Genomic DNA, 20,092 nt, shown 5'->3' on the forward strand with positions numbered 1-20,092 from the left:
ATGAAAAGGATCCTTAAAGACGTCAACCATTTTTTTCATTTTTTAAGAGTCAGTTCCTTTTTGTTTAACCAGAAAGAGTCCTGAAATTGCTATTGCCAAACCCATCAGACATCTTTTAAAAAAAAATAACTTTATCATTTTAAAATACACTTTATTCACAGGCAGCAGATGCAAAATAAAACTGACAGTATTTTGTATCTGTATTTTTTGTCTTTCCATTGTATCAACAGTCACCTACTCTGGTTTGGTAGAAATAACCTTTAATACCCAGTTAGATCTGAAAATATGCTGGCTCTATACACTTGAAAAATACTTTTTGACAAAAACAAAATTGTTTTATAAAAGTGATTTTGGGGCTGTTTAAACAGAAAGGATCTCACTTTTTCGATTAAAGGTTGTGAAAACTCTTTTCAAAAATGTTGTCAGGCACTCAGAATAATAATCTGAGCCTGTCAGTGGCAAAAGTGCTTATAGACATTTTTTTCTGCGGCAGCACCCGCTCTCAATACTTAATCGAAATTATCCTTTAAAGTCAACATCAAAGAACTGAGTTTATCTGTATCCAGAAAATCAGGCCATTTACTGTAGCTCACTTTCTACAAACAGCAACTACATTATGTAATACATCATTATTCTGACCACTACTTTATATACAAAGCTGGTTTCAGCGGTGAGGGCTATGTAGATGCTGATTTGTGGTAATAATGGCCAACATTTGATCGCTCATGTCTGATGATTAAGGCTGAAGATTCAAGATATCATGACAGCTGTCAGTCTCGACTTAAGCTGCTTTGCTAATGCTGTAAAACATCCCAATTTAAGCAGATAAAATGAGGGTTACCATGATTGCTAACTATCTGCTTGCATTAGCTGCCTGTTCTGTATCTAGAACATACTGGTCTCAGTTATGACGACAGCTAACGCAAGATTGTTCATTAACAGACCGTCTGCTCTGTTGGTGATTTTGAATACCAAACTGACACAATCCTCACTTTCTTTTTAAGATGCCCGTTTGCAAGTTAACAGCCCATAGACAATTTAGTAGCTGGGTTAACTCACAAATAAATATTAGCTAATAAAATCTAAAAACTAGAAGTTGACAAACAGCATTGATTCAGCCCTCGACTTGATTTCAGGTGGTTGGGCGCAGGGAGGTTGTAGTGATGAAACATTTTATCTTTAAGGGGTCATTGTGGTAATTGTGCCTCAAACCCTGTTTAAGTGTGGGTTTGTTTGTGTTTGTGTGATCATCCATTTGTTCAGTTCAGCTTCATCTACTAGAACAAGCAGAAGGGCAGTCTGGATGGCGGAGGGCGTTGTTATATTGGAGGATGTAGGCGGAAGCGTAGCTGATGTACCAATGACACTGACAAATGCACTTCTCCAGGCAAATACTTGGGTAGGGATACCATCTAAACCCCCTTAAAGAGTTGAAATACATGAGCACACACGAAACACACACGGGATGCTGAATGAGGTGTCAAGTGCACAGATAAGTAGCGTGGTGCTCGTGATTTTAATGATCCTGTCAGTCACACGGCTGTTCCTTATCGTCACATCGCTGAACCCAGGACTCTGTGTGTGTGTGTGTGTGTGTGTGTGTGTGTGTGTGTGTGTGTGTGTATGTGTGTGTGTGTGTCAGTCAGTGAGTGTGCATGAACATCAATATTCTGAAAAGGAGCTGTAAAGCCTCATGTTGGACGATGCATACATGGAGGCAGACGTTTTGCAGTTTCCCCACTGTGTTCAGTAGTGGTGCTTTATTTTGATACTCATCGCTGTGTGAAAATGCGTGAGGCTTCACGACTCCAAACTGAGCCACCCGACGGGATACGCTGTTCATATGCCAGCTTGTATCACCACACACTGGCTATATTCAGGGTTTTCATAAACAGTTTTCAGAGTATCCCGAATATAAATGAAATATTATTGTGCATGCGAACATGCTGATTGTCTCTGTGTGTCAGTGCTTCCTGCTGGGTGTAACAGGTTATTGGAGTAGCAGGCCAGTCAGCAGATGTTAATTTGAAGCAATAGAAGTGGAAGCGAAAAAGAGAGATTGAGGGGGGAAAACTGAGCTGGTGAATGATGGTGCTGGGCAGTAAAGAAAAGATTGGACTGGAGGAACAGAGGGAAGATAAAGGATGAGTAAATAGTAGGAGAGATGATGAGGTGCTGAGGAAGGGGAAATATGTTTAATGGCAGAGGGAGGGGGGCAAAGTGAGAGAGAGGTGATGGTGTCATTGGTTGCTTGATTTTAGCATGTGTGTCTCTGTGTATAGGGGAGAGTGACAGTATATGGATACAATACAGTTTCAGTATATAACAATACTGTACATAATATAGAATTTCAAATGAGAAACGTGAAGTATAGTTGGTGTTTGAATTAAATCATGGTAATAATTCGAAAAAAATAAGTAACTGGATCGTCCCTTTTTATCCTATAAACACAGGTTAAGCATATCACCAACAGAGGGCATTTGTAAATTGCACTGCTGCTATTACTTTGTCCTGTAATCCTCAGCAGCTATATTTACAGGCTCACTAACAATCCACAATTATTTCATATGTGGTAATATTCTGAATTTGATGCAGGCCATGTAAACAGCATATTCATTTGGGTATTCAAAATCAGGTATTGCAGCATTTTTTAGATTAAGACGTGGGATATGCTGGTATTATTTGGGATTTGATAACATTAAAACCAGCACATTCAGAATATGCATCTCATTTTGGATTTTACCTCAGTTTGCGACACATGGCCTGTTGTCTGTTTACATGAGTTCTGTGTGTTGTTATGGATGCATTGTACACAACCCAACTTTGCAAAAATTTGCAAGGCATCGGTAGAGATGCAAACCCAAACAAAAAGCCCACGTTTCTGTTCCGAAGATGAAACATACCTACTTTTTAACATTATTAAAGATTCTTAACAGATTTTCTGATACGTGCAAATGTCGTGGTACTGACTTTTCAAGAAGGTGGTTGAAGGAATGAAAGAGGAAGGCTGTTTGCATAGTTCAACAAGTCCACCACTTGTCAAAAAAAGACAAAAATCCTATTTTGATGCAAAGATGTAAAATAGCATAAGTAGCTCCAACTGTTCCACTTTCCTTTATTTTGACAAGAACACCAGCTAGCCTTGTGGAATTGATAATCATAACACTAATCCATTCAAGAAATAATGCGTGGAACCTTTTAGATTCGACACTGTAGATGGAAATATCATAGATAAAGGTAAGGCTGTTTTCTGCCTTTTAAAAACTGTCCACAGTGACGTTACCATGACAACAAATCTGAAGTCATCTGGTGAAGTAGCTTCACACAGTGAAGTAGCAGAGGCACCACAAACAACTTGTTAGTTCTTATTCGTTTGAACTTTGTAATTTCAAAACAAGGAAAGCCCCAATTCTTAATCTGGTAATAATGACTGGCGCTTAAGGAAACACTAGGTAAAATGGTGCAAATTAAGATGTAACATGATTATGATCACCAATGAAGTAGACTGACTCACTGGTTTGAAAAATGAAATGTCTGTAGAGCATCATCAGAGACCTGGAGAAGACAGTTTTTAAGATATATCTTGAAATTGCAACAGTCAGATTTCAGATGATATTTCATCTTAAATGACCACATTGGATATTATCATAATTTATTACCTAGCTCCTTGTGTGTGCGGCGGAAAGCTAAGTAAAGACAGTGTAGCTAGTAGCTTAAAGACATCTATACTGCATGCCTTTGTTTGTATAACCTCTATTATGTATCTAGCTTTATATTGATTTCATCATCGACGTCATCGTGCTCCAAGACCATTTACTCGCTTTCTCTAGAGCTTTTGGCCATATTGGTCAAGGTCAAGAATGAAGCTGAACTTTCAAGCCAACTTGGCATAAATATGTGCTGCACACATACACTATATATTGAGATTTATGGAGCCAGTAACACTTCACATTCTTACACTAATAAACACGCACGTTCACATAAGTTACAGTTTAACTCAAGCACATGTATTTCCCATTTGTTCATTAGCTGCTGAACTGACACCATGGTCTGAAAGAGTGTGTGGGTGGCGCTTTTCACTGCACTGTTTCATTTGTTAAAGCCTTGCTAAAACACAGCCACGTTTCACACCCATTTAGGAATTCACACACACACCCAGTTATATGTAAGTGTGTGTGTTTGTCCTCTTGTCCCTTGTGCTATCAGTGTGTACATTAGGCAATGTTTTTATCAGGGTTTCAGGGCAAAACAAAGTGCTTGCAAAGAATTAGAAGGAGAAGGAGAGATAAAAAAAAAAAATAAGAGAGAGAGAGAAGGGGAATGAGGCCGAGAAGAGATGAGGACAGAGAAGGATCGGATACCACGAGAAAGTCAAAGAAAAAGAGGCGAACCGTGAGCAAGTGCGAAATTGGGAAAGCTTTGAGGACGATAGAGATGGATAGGAAGGGAGAAAGAGGAGAGGAGGCAGAGTGTAGAAGTTGAAGATTGAGAGGGGATGCTGAAAACAGGAATACATCAACAGGGCCTTTAATCCAAAAATAGTTTCCACCCTTCTCCTCCTTTCTCCTCATCCCTACTTTCCTCCTCGCCACTACCTTCTCACCCCTGTCTGGTTGTTTGGAGTGATTGAAGAAAGGAGATGTGTGTAGCCTCCACGTACAACACATGCAGACACACACACACACACACGTACAGCAGTGTGAGTGCATGTGGACATATTGTGATCCACAGACAGACAGATGATGTCCATTACCAGGCCGTGCTGTCCAGAGTCAGGCGGAACAGCTGCAGCCAGATCTCACTGATCTATCACTGTTCTAATGAATCTGTTATAGCCAGGCCCGACCAATCAATCTCTGAGCCACTTAATCAATTAAGCCATTAATCAGGCACAGACCCTAACTGTTCTTTGCCCACATGAGTGATTGCTTTACATATATACATAGACATAAAGACACGGGCACGCACACATGCACTCATACATACGGACACAGAGTCAGTCAGCGTGGAAGTGATTGCAAGAGTGAGCTTTTCTTTCTCACAGCAGGAGGCTAACACACAGCATAATTAAATATGGCAATTAGTATACTTTCACAAGAAGTACATGTGAATGAGATGAGCATCATGTTCGTATAAACAGAAAATATATGCTTGTGAGATACAGATATATGTAGACTGATTTTTATCAAATGATGCGTTTCTATTTCCTGTATCATTTAATTGCTGTGAGAATATTAGCTTCTCAAATATGATGATTTTTTTGGCTTTATATCGCCGTATATTGGCTTTTTTGCAGTTTTAGACAGTTGGTTTTGACAAAAAAAGGGAAGCAATTTGCAGGGGTCACCTTGGGGTCTGGGAAATTTTGATGGACATTTTGCATTACTTTCTGATATTTCATAGACTAATTGCTAGGACACACATTGCTGATCCAATTCTAAAAATGATTTGGCCATGATGACTGTTCAGACCAAGTTGGACTCAGCCTGTTTCAATGACATCTCATCTAAATTTAGTGTTTTTCTCTCTTTCTTCCCATTTTCTCTGTGAATTCCAGCACAACATAGCAGCCTAATTTCGGGATTTAGTCGCTGGCCCAATGATGCAACTGTACAGTTTACCTATTGCACAGTGTGTTGTCCTCTGTATTCACTCAGTAGTGCTCCTTTCTGGCTTCATAGACTAAAAATAAAATCTATATGTTGGTGGAAATAGTCATTATATATGGAGTGTCTTGTCTATGAAGGTTTTAGTGATCTTAAGGCCCCTTTTTAAATGATTCCAAGACAAAAGACACTGTGTGATGATAACAATCTCACAAGTTAATTGCATGCCAAAACATGCAAGATGGTTCTGGTAAATCTGTTTAGGACTGTACGATATCAGTTTAAGGCATGTCAGATGGTGTGATGAATGTGCTAGAGGAAAGCAAATGCAAGCACAGACATGTCAGCAACTCGCACTCATGTTTTGAAAATGTAGTAAAACAATAAACAAGCTTTGGCCTTTGCATTGGCAGATTGTAAAAACTGAGGAAAAGAGAAACCAGAGAAAAGAATACAGCACAAAATGTCACGTTTGCACAGTGAATTTGAGGAAAGGTGGCTGGGTCAAACAATCTTTCAACCAGGAGACCACTGTTTGATTCCCATGTGAATGTTAACTCAAACCATGATAGTTTTTTTGTTTTTCCTAAACCTAACCACATGCTTTTGTTGCTCATGAAAATGAACTTAAGAACAAGTTGTTTTTTTTTATCTTTATTGTATGTGTAGTTTCAAAAACACAGTATGTGTGTAACAAGCAGAAATTGTACATTTCTTGTGAAAAAGTGCATATTCATTCATTCATACACAAGTGTAAATTGACATGTGTCCTGGAACATCAACAACAGATGCAGGATGGTACCTGGTAAGTTTTATCTAGAAGTCAAGGTACACTGACAAAGCAGTGGTAGTCTAGAAAGAGTCAAGGTGGGAATAATGCACCAAGCAGGATTACTCAGTTAACCAGATAACTTCTAAAATAGCAACAACTTCTCTGAACATTTGTTAAAAAATAACATTAATCAATACTTCTGAGTAATTATGGTGAAACTATGTTCATTTATGGTAGAGAAGCAATGGTAAAATTAAAATTAAAATTACTTTTATGACCTAAAATTATTAGTAGCATCATTGACCACACAAAATATGGCAAAAAATGTAATTACTTGAATCACAATGCATATATGAATGTAGTTGTACTACCATTAAGCTACTGACAAAAGTAGCTCTTCCAGTTGAACATTTAGTTCACCACTCCTCAAAACTGTTTTAGACAATTTGAAATGCAACTTCAGTCTTGCTCAGCCCAACACCACCGAGTGCAAAGTGTTCTTAACTGAAAACTAATGAATCAGTTAATTGATAATTAAAATAATCTTAACTTAAAAATATGTTTTCCGTGGCAGTGTTGTGGTAAAACGTTGCATGAAAGAAAAAAAGGATCAATAAATTCTTAGTACAGTATTTACATTTTTATTCTGCTTCGAAGACTGTGAGTTTGTGAGCGAGTGTCTTAAGGAAATGCCAGGACTTGTTGCCCTCCATTGATTTGTCACATTCCTCCAGGCCTCATTCCTCCACTCCCTGCCATGCAGTAAATGAATGGACTTTATCAAAAGCAGAAGCTACACAGGGAGCAGCGTATGCTTAGCTGGAATACCACTTGTTTCTAAAGGAGGCACTTAAAATTCAGTATCCTCTTATATATGAGGCTTATTTACTTATGCTGAGGGTCTCTTAGATACAGTTCTTCAAGTCTGTGGGACAGAGAGAAGTGATAGTAGAGAGGTAGAGAGATAAAGACAAAAAATGGGCAACAGTGAAAAAGAGAACGAGATAGGGGAGTACCCTGCAGCAAACTGGATAAGGCAGAGAAAAAAGGGGGAAACAACCTGATTTAGTAATGATGCATCTCCTCTTTCTTGTCTCTCTCGGCCCCTTCTCCATCTGGTATTTCACCCTGAGGTGGTGGGCACGCAGCAGCACCACATCACTGCCTTTTAAAGCCCCACCTTTTGGCTCCAACTTTTCATTGTCTTATCCATGTCTTTCATCCCTCACTTCCTCTCTCCTGCCTTCTTAATATTTCTGCAAGATCAGAGGCTTCCTACTTTTTCCTCTCTGTCTCTTATCAGAGGCGCAAACTTGCGAAAAACAGCACTCTTCTTTTGAATTGGAAATGATATCTCCTTTTTTTCAAGCCATCATTAGACTCACAGTATGAATTGAACATTTACATTTATTTCCTATTGAGAGTGCCATGTAATGAAACATGGCACTCTTGTTTCCTTCTTTTTAATATGTGTCCCTTAAACGTCTGTTGTTTCTTTTTAAGGCTGGATGTTTGTTTATCAATTTAAATGGCGCAGCTTTATTCACCGTCTCATTTATGTGCTCTTTGTGAGACTCTTGGGGTAATGAGAGGTAATGTTTAACAAGGGATTGTTTTTGGGTTTTTTTTACCTGAAGTGTGCATTTGAGTGCAGGTGTTTGGGCACAAATAAAGTCTGAAGAGACGAGATGAGGAGAGAGGAGAGCACAAATTATGTAAGTGTTGGAGAAAAACGAAGTGGGGGAAGAAAGGCGAGGATAAGCTAACCTTTTTTCTGCCCAACAGTGAGCAAAGAGAATGTCAAAACCTGGTGACATTTGGGATTCATACAAGGATGATTGACACCAACTTTTACCTGGATGTGTATGGGAGGCTGAGCTCTGCATACTAGCTGTGTGTGTGTGTGTGTGTGTGTGTGTGTGTGCGCGCGCACGTGTGTGTGTGTGTGTGTGTTAGTGTGTGTAAGTGCGCAGGCGTGTGGGCATGATTGACATAGTAAATTGGAAAGGTCAACTGGTTCTAGTGTTTTGGTGCAGACAAGCAGACAGCAGGAAGATGTAACCTTCCCAGAGTCCACATTTATGGAGAGGAGGAGAATCTGAGCAAAACACAGGTTTTGGGTTTGCAGAGTGTAGAGCTGTGTGAAAACTACGATTTAATATGTAAACCTGCTTGCTGCTGTTTATACGCTGTGTATAAATGATAACTCTCCTGAATTCTGGACAGATTTACAAAGTGAGACAGACTACTGGGTATCAGGAGAGGGAGCATACGGACTACGAAATTTACCGTCTGGGTCCATCAGGAATTTCTCCGAGGTCTTAGGTCAACACTCCAGCCAGCTTATTATTTTATCGGACACAAGTGTGTGTGTGTGTGTGTGTGTGTGTGTGTGTGTGTGTGTGTTTTTTGTGTGTGCGTGTGCGTGTGTGTGTGTGTGTGTGTGTGTGTGTGTGTGTGTGTGTGTGTGTGTGTGTGTGTGTAGATAGGGTCCATGCGTCCTTGTGTTTCTCTCTGTGAATGTGTGAGGATTGGAAATTGGAGTTTTACATATGAATTTCAAATAGGTGTGTCAGTTTTTGTGCGTGCGTGCGTGCATGTGTGTGTTCCAGAGCAAGGACCAGAGTGAAAGGAGAGTGAGATTGACAGGGTAAATTGGAATGGTAAGGGTTTTGAGGTTGAACTCTGGGTTTTAAAACAGCCGAGAGAAAGAAAGAAAATACCCAAATGTGTTGCTAAAAAACTATCCTTTTGCTTGGGGAAGTGTGACAGTGGATGCCAACGTGGGTGGATTGGGAGAATAGAAATAGATTGTAACCAAGGGCAAAGGGGTGTCTGGTTGTATGTACTTGTAGATGGAAAGAAAGAAAGGCCTGCCGGGGGGGGGGGGGCTGTTTGTGTTGTGCGTTGAAGATGGGGGGAGGTAGGTGACCCACAGCTGGGGACAGCACCTGCACAGGTCAGCTGGGAAGGGAACACAGTAAGACATGACACACATAGCAACAATAGCTTTTACACACATCAAAGGACAGGCTCAGCACACTGGATTGTTGTATTGAATAGCCGACACAACGCACAAATACTGTACTTACTCCCTGTTGTACTCACACAAACACATAGACACCCAGCACGCACACACACTGTGCCAAACACACACAGAGGACATGGTGACCTGCTTGTTTGTAGGTCCTTCAGGCAGCTGAATACACAATAGTGAATTCATGAATACAAATCACACTCAAGGCCGAGACACACTTAGGCACACACTTATTATTTTCACATCACTCAAACTGCATTTGGAACACATCACATTAATATCAACCTCCGTACTGAGAAGTAGCCAGTTTTATATTAATTTGGAGCTAAGAGTCAGATCAGTAAAGTTTCATCCGCCTGCACCCACAGCAGTTATCTCTGCAGTGGATCAATAAACACATTGATTAAGACAAGAAATTATCCAAAGCATTTCAAACAATGAGAGAAGTCAAAGTTACTGAAAAATATGTTTAGTGGGTTCAGGGCTACGAACGTCAGATGCTTTGTTGTGTTGTGAACACACACACTAGCTCAGACTCTGTCTCTCTGTTGTCCCCTGATGTCCCCATTGTTTCTCTGTTCCCGTTTGAAACTGAGGATGACTCAGTATGACACATCATTTGAATACACGCACAGAATTGTATGCCCCCCAGACCAAAGCCTGCATGTGTCTGTTTGTGTGTCAGTGGGCATTTGTGTGTGTGTGTGTGTGTGTGCGTGCGTGCGTGTGTGTGTGTGTGTGTGTGTGTGTGTGTGTGTGTGTGTGTGTGTGTGTGTTGTGTGCGCTGACCCTCTTTCAGACTCTCCAAAATAATAGACTTCCCAATACTGCTACTTAATGGCACAAACTCTGCTCTAGTTAAACGGCTATGTTAAGGTGTGTTTACGATTAGTCTGGGCTTTTTTTTTTTGGTCTGTGATCTCTGATGTTTTGTTAGATACCTTTAAAAAAATCACTGTGCATTTGAGTCTGAGGAAAATCATTGTATGGTCTACATGCATTGTTTTTTGTTGTTTCAAAACATGTAGCTACAATAAATAATAGTTTTCAAATTTATGTTTCTCAACAAAGCAGTGTGCCGTGATCTTTAGAGAACAGTATTATGTGTACAGTACCTGTGCATCAGCATCACCCAAGCCAAGTTTTATCGGATCTGATCCAAGTCCATCTTCCCTCTGATGGATCGCTTCACACCATTTTCAGCAGTCATATTCTCCCACTTTCACTCATCTTTTCAATAATTTAGGATGATAAACTTTACAGTTACAACCCAGGATCTCCAGTATTTGGATAAGGTAGCTACCAAAAAATATGCAGTGTCAAAATGAGTGACTTCACCAGTTAATATGTCACTAACACATTTAATCAGCGTTTAGATAAATGTAGAGCTTTGTCCAAAGCTTTAAATTTACGGTTTCTGCAATCATGGAATACCTGGAATAGTGATGAAATTTAACAATCAAGTTTCCAGGCCTGGGAAAGTCATGAAATTAGCAAAATGCATCTGTTTTGGTATTTTGTTGTTTCTAATGAAAATAATTGTTACAGTAATCTTTCATGGGTAACCTTTCATGTAATGAAGCATAACAGCAGATTTCTTTTCCGCAGCTGTCAACATAATGAAGTTATCATACGCGTTGATGCGTGATGATGCGTTTGTTTACCACCCAGTACGTTTCTTCATTTTCTCCCACCTTCTGCCTCTCCATCCATGTATGCCAGCTAACTGGACTTCTGTTTGAACAGAGTTTAAATCTAATCTGTCCGAAAAAAAAAAAGAAAAAAGAATGTTTTGACAGTCATTTAATAAAAAGAGGAATCAGACAGATCTGACCTTTAATGTCAACTTTGAGCACTTGTCAGTTTTGGATACTCTATGGACACATTTTGATTGGTAACAGGAAGTACTTATGTTCAGTAATAACCCTCGTTTACAACATAATTTGTATTTTCATCAGATATGTGGAAACAGTTGTTTGTGTTTTTCCTCCCCCTCCCTCAGCTTTGTTCACTACAATTCATAGCAGCTTTTCTGTTGCAGTTTTTTCTTCCTGGTCAGCTTCTTGCTCACTCTTCATCACTTATCCCATACTGAACACCGTGAGTGTGTGTATGTGTGTGCGTGCGTGTGTGCGCGCTGATGCTGATGCTGATGCGATATGTCCGAATCTGAATAAGGGCCCTGATGCACATTTTTCACCACACACACACTCAGACTAAAACGCATATACATTCACAGACACCCAGCATTCAAGAGTTGAGTGAGTGGCTGAGTAGCTGAATAGGAGTGCGGACGGGTAGTGTATTGATAGATGAATAGTGAATGTAGATTTTCTGCAAGTAGAATGTCAATGCCATCATTTTCTTACAGCCTACAGTCTTGCTACCTCCAGACTTATGACAAACACGGAGAGAAAGGCAGAGGGGGGAGAAAGAGGGGGAGAAAAAAGAGTGAATGAGAGAGACAAAATTTAGTAGCTGGCAGTTGATGGATGGGCTGCAAACAGCTTGTCTTCCTCTGGACTCCATGATAACATGCCGTTCCCTCTTCCTCTCTGCCTCTTCCTCTCTCTCATCCATATCTTGCTCTCTGTCTGTATTTGTTTTTTCCTCCTTCTCAGAGAAGAGGGTCTGTTTTCCTGTGTGCCTACTCAACTCTGAGACGCCTAAGAGCTGCTGATTTGTGAAAGCCTGTATTTTCTTTTGCTTTTTTAATGTGTGTTTGCTAAATGTGTCTTTTTGCTGCACCCTGAGGAAACACTTGAAATCTAAATTATATCTCTCCTGTTTCCCCTCCCCCCACCCCCACTGCCTTCCTCCCTTTTTGTCCCACTTCTTTTCATCTCATTCTCTCTGGCTGATGGACAGTTGGCAAGAAGAACCGCGGGTCAACAGGTAAAGAACCCATTTACATTTACATTATCTTCCCTGCTCTTTCTGCTCTGGCTCCTTCTCTCTCTCTCTCTCTCTCTCTCTCTCTCTCTCTCTCTCTCTCCCTCCCTCCCTATCTTTATCTAAGCAGAGACAAATATTGCTGTGACCCTTTACTCCCACCAGGAGGTCAGAGCTAAGGCTGGCTCAGCTAAATGTTTTGCTGGGGGTCACATTGGCAGCAGTGGTGGGTACATGCTGTAAAAGCTGGTCCACCTGTTTTTAGCCTTTGGCCAGTAAAAAAAAAAAGACCTACAGCGTGAAACCTCTAACCTCAAAGTCAGCCTGCTGTAGGCCTGTATCTCTTTGAAATAATGTAAAATAGTCTGATATCCATCATCATCTATTCAGCACACACTATATTCAGTATACAACTTCATTTGGTTTAGTATAGCCTTGGAAAGTCCAACAAGGAAAGCTTTGCTTGTTTGTCTCTTTTCTACAGCTAGCTAGCATTATCAGTGTGGCAACATTTGTTTATTTTCCTTGTAAATTATAGCAACAATAGACAAGGAGTACATCACACCAAACCTCAGGTTGTTTAATCCGGTGAGACAGTTTATGTGGATTGGATTATTAAAGCAACATAATGCAAATATTTTTTACCTTAAAATAACAGCTTCAACAATATTTAGATGGTAAACTGACTTGTTATAGGAGGTGCATTTTACGTTCCTGTTCCATGTCCCAAATGCCTGTTTTTTGACGATGTAACTTTGTCGAGTGAGCATCTCCTGAGAGAAGAGTGTAATGGTTTATGACACTACAACACACACCACCACACTACCAACTGAGTAGAAGCTTCTTTAAATGTCATCTTTGTCATTACAATCGTTAGTCCCGTTCCCCCCCGCTGTGTTTGTGCTTGTAGACTTAATGGTAAATGGACTTGCACCTGTTCGGTGCTTTTCTAGTCATTCAACCACTCAAAGCACTTTCACATTACTTTTTACATTTACCCATTCACACACATATTCACACTGATGGCCAACCATACATGGTGCCACCTGCTTCTCAGTTTTTATACATTCATACATAAATCAAACACTGATGGCACAACTACTGGGAGTAATTTCAACCTCCCAGTTAGCGAACAGCCTGCGCTGCCTCCTGAGCCACAGTCTCCCCCACTTAAGCTTTATCCACCAAGTGTTGTAAAGTTGTTGTATAATTGTATTATGAAAGCAAGCTTACATTGGCTCAGTATTATGACCACAGAAATCGTGGCAAAGGTGAAGAACAACTGTTGTAAAAATCCAAAACTCATTCATTAGCAATGTATTGTACTTTGTAATTGAGAGAAGTAATGCAGGGGTGCAAACCTTTTAAAACTGTCCTGATGTAAACTGTAGTGATGGAAAAACAACTGAAGCTGATAGCAGATTGTTTATCCTTGTCAATGTTACTTATGAAAAACTGAGATGTAGGCTTTAATCTTATCAGTGTCATATCTGTCTCACAGAGTTTTGTGGTTTTTCAGGATGCCAAAAGTCACATTTGCATAGCAAGCTATTGGCATTCCAGAAAGAACTTAAACTGTTATTCTTTTATGTCATTTGTTTTTTGTTACTTTGGTGTTCATTGCTGATGTCTACAACTGTGCAGAGTCATATTTGTGTAAAATCCGATAACATTACTCTACCTGTCAGTCGACATGGTTTTTCAGCTTCTGATCTCACATTTGCTGGCTCCAAATCCCTCAGCTTGTCAACAGATGCATGTGTACAGCTGTCCATGAGACTCTGTGAGATGGAATAGATGCCAATAAGGACACAGCCTATGTTGCAATCGTTCATAAATAACATTGGCAGGGATGCACATACTAGGGTTGAGCCTAGGACTTGCATGAAATGAGTATCCAAAACAGATAATGTAATTTTTAGGGGATAGCTGTCCAATCACATGCTTTTGTTATAAAAAAAATATCTGACTGTCTTATAAATAATCAATATAACAATTTCTGATCAACCCATATCAATTTATTGCTTAAAATAACAACTTTTATGGTTTAAATCACATTCACTACTAATTTAAACTCCATTCATTCTAAGTACAGATATGGATACAGATAATTTAGTTGGTTAAACAGACACTAATACAGATACAGGTATTGGTGTTCTCAGTCATCCAAAGTACACAATACTGTGAAATTGTTGTTGTTGTTTCCTGTTAGCCGTGCAAGTCACTACTGCTTAGGTCAGGACAATATAAACAGTTTACAACCTGCAGGCACAATTTGTATTTACAACAGAGAGCTACCACTCTGAAACTGTAGGGTCACAAAAATGACCAAAAAAAACCCCCAGAACAAACACAAAAATGCCAATTCTTGCATAATGGGGCTTTAAATCAGAGTTTATTTTTGGCATCTAGGCTCCTTGTCAGTGAGAAGTTATGATAATAACTTCCTACTCCCTATCTCGAGGAGCTTTAACTCCATGCCTTGCAGGTGGATACTGGAGTGGAGGTGGGTCTTTTGAGATGTCACATGAACAGCAGCAGCAGCACTGGTGTCAGCATCGCTTTCAGTTGAGCTGCATGGCAGCAAAAAGTGAGCAGAGCACTGATGGCATTAGTACAGCGCCGTAATGAAAACAGGTGCGCAGGACAGTGCAGCAAGAGGAGTATGCCATGTTAGTGTAGTAACGGACTCAAGCTGACTGAACTAACTCACGGGGTTCATTTCATTCTCCTGCATCAAACATGCTTACTAATTTTCCCTGCAGCACCACTTGAGAGTCAATTACCTGGCTAAAACACACCTAGGTGCCCGTCTTTCTCTACACGGCTTTTAAGCAGCCTCTTGCACTCACTTGAACTGGCGCAAAGAGAGTGTTTATCTCTGCTGATACGTAAACACTGAGTCACAGAGAACACAGAGTGCTGCTATAACATTCCTAAATGGGTACATACTGTTATCATTACATTTGTGAAACACTGACATTTAGCCTTTTTTTCCTTTTAGCATAATAATCATGTGTAAATGTTTGAGTGCCTAATTTCCTCTGGGAGAATTATTCCCCTGAGCCACTGTCATGTGTCGATGAGTTCAGAATTATTGGCGGGGGAAATATATATTTTATTTCCTCACTGTACCAAAAAAGTTTGCAGGCATGAAGCAATTGCACATGCCCTTATTCCAGTGTAATGGTGATGAAATGTTACCTCATTATGTCATTGTGGGTTTTGTCAAGCAGCCGAAATACCGCAACTAATATAATCCTCGAAATTAATCAAATAATCATTGAGCACTCCCGAGAGCTTAACTCCTGCCCTGCCTCTCCATTACTGCTACATGTTTCTTGTTTCTTCCTCTCTGTCTTCCCTGTCTTTCCGTCCTCCTCCCTCCATCACTGTGTAGCCCGATGACAGAGATAGATAGAGGGTTTGGCAGCTGAAGGAAAAGATGAATATTTAAAATCGGGCATCTTTCTCGGTCCTCTCACTGCTTCCCATTGTCTGTGTCTGTCTCCCCCTGGGGCTTGGATCTTCTACTCTTGGTTTGGTGTGGCTTTACATGTGTGTGTGTGTGTGTGCGTGCGTGCATGTGTGTGTGTGTGTGTGTGTGTGTCAGTGTGTTGCATGCCTTGGCTTGTGGTTTTATATTGGCATTCTAAGGCAAGTGTAGTCAGACGATGACACTTAGCTGTCAGCATGCAGCATTAATGAGCGCGGTGACACGCACAAACACTCGCCCCACTCTCACACACATGCAGTGCTCTCAAGAGAGATCAGCAAATGATCACCTTCTCCCCTCCATTTATTTTTGTATACCCTCCAAGAAACTGTTTCGAATATTTAAAGAAACCTCTGCGTTTTCTTTAACCTTTCACATCCAGTGTCCCTCATTTTCCAACTTTTTTTTACTTTACTCTCTTGAAAGCGCACCCTCTTTCTTTCTCTCAAACTCTTCTTCTCTCTCTGTTGTGTGTGCCGTCTTAGTGTGATATGTGTTAGTTGGCTGTGAACCCTGCAGACACATATCTGACAACTCTATTAATACACAGTCAGCTAACTCCAGCCTCCTCCTGTGTGTGTGTGCGTGTGTGTGTGTGTGCGCGCGCGTGTGTGTGTGCGCTTGTGTAAGTGTGTGTGTGTGCATGGGTGTGTGTGGGTGTGTGTGTGCTTGTGTATGTGTGTGTGTGTGTGTGTGCGTGCGTGCGTGCGTGTGTATGCAAAGAGATGTGTATGTGCTCAGCCGGTCCCTGTGCTCTCTAGGTCTCTGCAGAGATTTGTTTGAAAGGCTTAAAACACACAGATCTGAAATCATAGGAAGATCACACACACACACTCACACATACTCACACCAACTGACTCACTGACACAATAGGGTGTGTGGAGTGACTGACAGATTTAATAGGAGAACAAGCTGTAATCTGAGAGAATCCATTCGAAGAGGGATTACATTCTAATCTGAGGATGGAATAGCCTTTCATCTCTCTCTCTCTCTCTCTCTCTCTCCGTCTATCTCTCTCACTCTCTATTTATCCATCTCTATCTCTTCCTGCCCTAAAGCTGCACCAATCCTTTTAACCATCCTTGTTTTTTATCATTCCCATCCTTGATTTAATTTAGGATTTTGCTACTTCCCTCTGAATCCCACGCACACACACACACACGCACACACACACGCACACATGCATGCACACACACACACACACACACACACACACACACACACACACACACACACACACACACACACACACACACACAGCAGTGTCACCTCAGCAGCACTTAACTGTCAATCAGCAATGATAACACTGAGGAGAGCATTGTAACCTTGCAATGCGTCAACGCCTCTCTGGCACTAAATTTCACCACATATATGTGCTCAAAGGCACAAAATGTATGCTTTATCCTCATCTATGTTGATTTATCTTTTTAACTGGCCTAACAGCTCTCCTTTTATTATTATCCCTCTCTCTTTACTGAAGCTTTTCAGCCCCAAGTTGTTGTTCTGATATTGCTTCGTTATACGACAGCCCTGCCTTGCATTTTTCTTCCCTTTCCCTCTATCACTCCTGCTCTCCCTCTCTCTGCCACATGGTGTTTCTCATTTGCTAAATGAGGAATCCAATAGAGTTAGATTAAACTTCTGGACTCTCTTTGTAGAATCTTAACAGGGAGCCTTTTAGCTGCCACAATAACACTGGCTGCCAGTTTGAATATTTATCCTTGTTTAGGTTGAGGAAGATTAATTTAATAATCCCTGTTTAAACAACAAAAAGGAGGAGATAAGAGGATGATAGGGAGGGAAGGAGGGAAGATAGGCAGCAGGGAATGAGTGATACAGACGAGATGAAATGATAGAGATTTCCCCAGAGAAAGAGGATGTTAGACGCGCTGACAGAGAGAAAAGAGGAGTGCAGATCACACAACCATATGGCATTTTGCTTTCCCCTCTACGTCTACCATCATGTCTGTCACTCCAGGAAGAAGAAGACCATCTGCACGGTCCCCCATCTACATACACGCTCCATCTCTCTCCTCTGAGCCCTTTTCTTTCCCCCGCCTTGTTCTCCCATGTCATACCAGTGTTCCCGCTGTCCTGATTTGTCTGTCGGCTCCCCTCAGACTCACGGCCCCGAGTTAACAGGTTGGGTTTGCGCCCCCCTCCGCTCATTATTGGCAGTCGCTGCTGCCATTAAGGCTCCACTGATGGCTGCTACTCCCCTGACTGACCTCTGCCTCCCACAGTGGACAACTAATGGACACTCTCCTCTTGCTCTACATCTACCTCTGCCTGTCTACCATCCCTCGTCTCATTCCATCTTCCACCCACTCCTCCGCTGCTACCATCCTCAGTTCTCTGACGTCAAACCTTTCAAAGATGTTGCTCTCTGCACAATGAAATTAAAGACATAAAGCAGATTTGTGCGTCTGTATGGTATGTGTGTGTGTTATGGAGAAAAAGTAAGAGAGTGATAGAGACCTCCACTATTACTTTCCATCGCTCTCTTTGGTGTCACCTCACTTATCTTCCCCATTAATGAGTCAACCTCTACACGGAGTTAGAGCGTCAGTGAGTGCCAAGACAGTCGAGTGTGTGCGTGCATTTGTGCGTGTGCCTGTGTGTGTGTGTGTGTGTGTGTGTGTGTGTGTGTGAGCACGCTATCATTTGCCTGTCTTCGTGTTCTCACATGTCTTATTCCGTGTGACAGTGGGATATGACTTTTCAGCTCTTTCTTTCCGATTAAAAAAAAAAGAGAGAAGAGAATCAGAAGGAGGAATAAAGAGCAGCGAGTTAATTACCACCTTTTCCTCCTTCCCTTCAAAGGGGAGATCAAAGCTGCTCCTCGCCTCCCCCTGCCTTCGCTCCATACCCCCCAACTTCCCCTCCCTCCACCCCACCCTATCAGACCTAGCCTGTTAATTTGTAGTCCTTACTCCTCCCTTATTCATCGGTTCAGTGTATCCCTGGGAAGGCCGATGATGTTCATACCAGTGCACACACATCGCAGTCATATATACGCTTCACAAACTCTGAAAAAAAGTTTTTTTCTATCTGCCCATCATGCTGTATTCATACTATTTTGCTGAGCAGATGTTTCAAACTGATAACAATCCTGGAGTGTCCTTTTCTTACGAGAGGCCATTCCCTCCATAAATCATACTCAAACACACAGACAATCACAGTCCTACACACACACACACACACCACCCACACCCACACCACACCACCACCACCACCATACTCTCCCACACACCTTTTAGCCCATAAATCATTCTTCACATACTCACACCATTGTACTCTTCCCTAAACACTATCATTGTAACTCACACACACACCATCGTTCTGTCTCCAATACATCATTATATCCTGTATGATAATGTGTTTCAGACAGAACAGTGGTGTGTTTGACAAAGACTGATATTGTTTATAAGAGAGAATTATGGGATATGTCTGGGATAAGAGACAAGAGCAGTTCAGAAGTAGTGGAAATAAATGTTTCATTCAAACTCTTTTTTTCGGTCAGTCTGACACTCAATCACTTACACTGTCATCCTCTCTTACACACTGTCAGTCACTTTCTTTTATCCTCTCTTTTATATTATCATTCTTTTATCATTTATAACTCTCTTTTACTTTTTTTAATGAATCTGCTTACATACAATGTACTTTCATTCTCCCATGTATTTTTATTGAGCATATTTGTGCATGTGTTAAGCTGTACAAATTTCATTAATCTTGTGTGCTGAGTAAGATTTAATCACACCTCAAGGCCAAAAGTGTGGCTTCTACTCTCATATTGTATGGTTTGATCGACTGCTCACAACATTGTTGCTCACTCCGCACAAAAACACCATCCAATTGGTTTTGTCTCGACAATTCAGAGAAAAATCAAGCTAACTGCATCCTCAAAAAGGTTGACAAAAGAGAATAAAAGCAGTGTTACTTTGTACAATTCTACTTTAAACAGAAAATAAGACGAATATTGACCCGTAGATGGCTGAAAATGGAGACAATTTGGTCTGCCTGTTTTGCAGCAAAGATTAGTTTTATCCTCCCAGTCGTCGGAATAATTGTTGGCAGGAAAACATCATGTTTTTGGCTTAAGGTACCTTGTTTGGTCGCAACAAAACATCCACTTTTGTTGGTCTCAAACAGTGATATGCTGCTGTCTTGCTGCTTGGCAGCTATCTCTCCAAGGTGTCATGCCATCTATCCACCTCCTTATAAGAAACTCAGGTCATATGCACGTAATCTGAGCTACGTCATATGTGTGAAACATTCAAACATAT

General features: G+C 40.9%; 1 protein-coding gene across 1 annotated transcript in view; it reads left to right on the forward strand.

Annotated features, from left to right (window-relative positions):
• Positions 1-20,092, forward strand: part of LOC121942083 (protein sidekick-1-like) — a 268,045-nt gene that overhangs the window by 143,113 nt on the left and 104,840 nt on the right. Inside the window, exon 6 of the mRNA XM_042485177.1 lies at positions 12,284-12,310. Within this exon, the coding sequence (XP_042341111.1) occupies positions 12,284-12,310 (27 nt within the window). The remainder of the gene's footprint in view (positions 1-12,283; positions 12,311-20,092) is intronic.

Source organism: Plectropomus leopardus, chromosome 4 (genome assembly GCF_008729295.1).
Source record: "Plectropomus leopardus isolate mb chromosome 4, YSFRI_Pleo_2.0, whole genome shotgun sequence".
NCBI classification, from domain to species: domain Eukaryota; kingdom Metazoa; phylum Chordata; class Actinopteri; order Perciformes; family Serranidae; genus Plectropomus; species Plectropomus leopardus.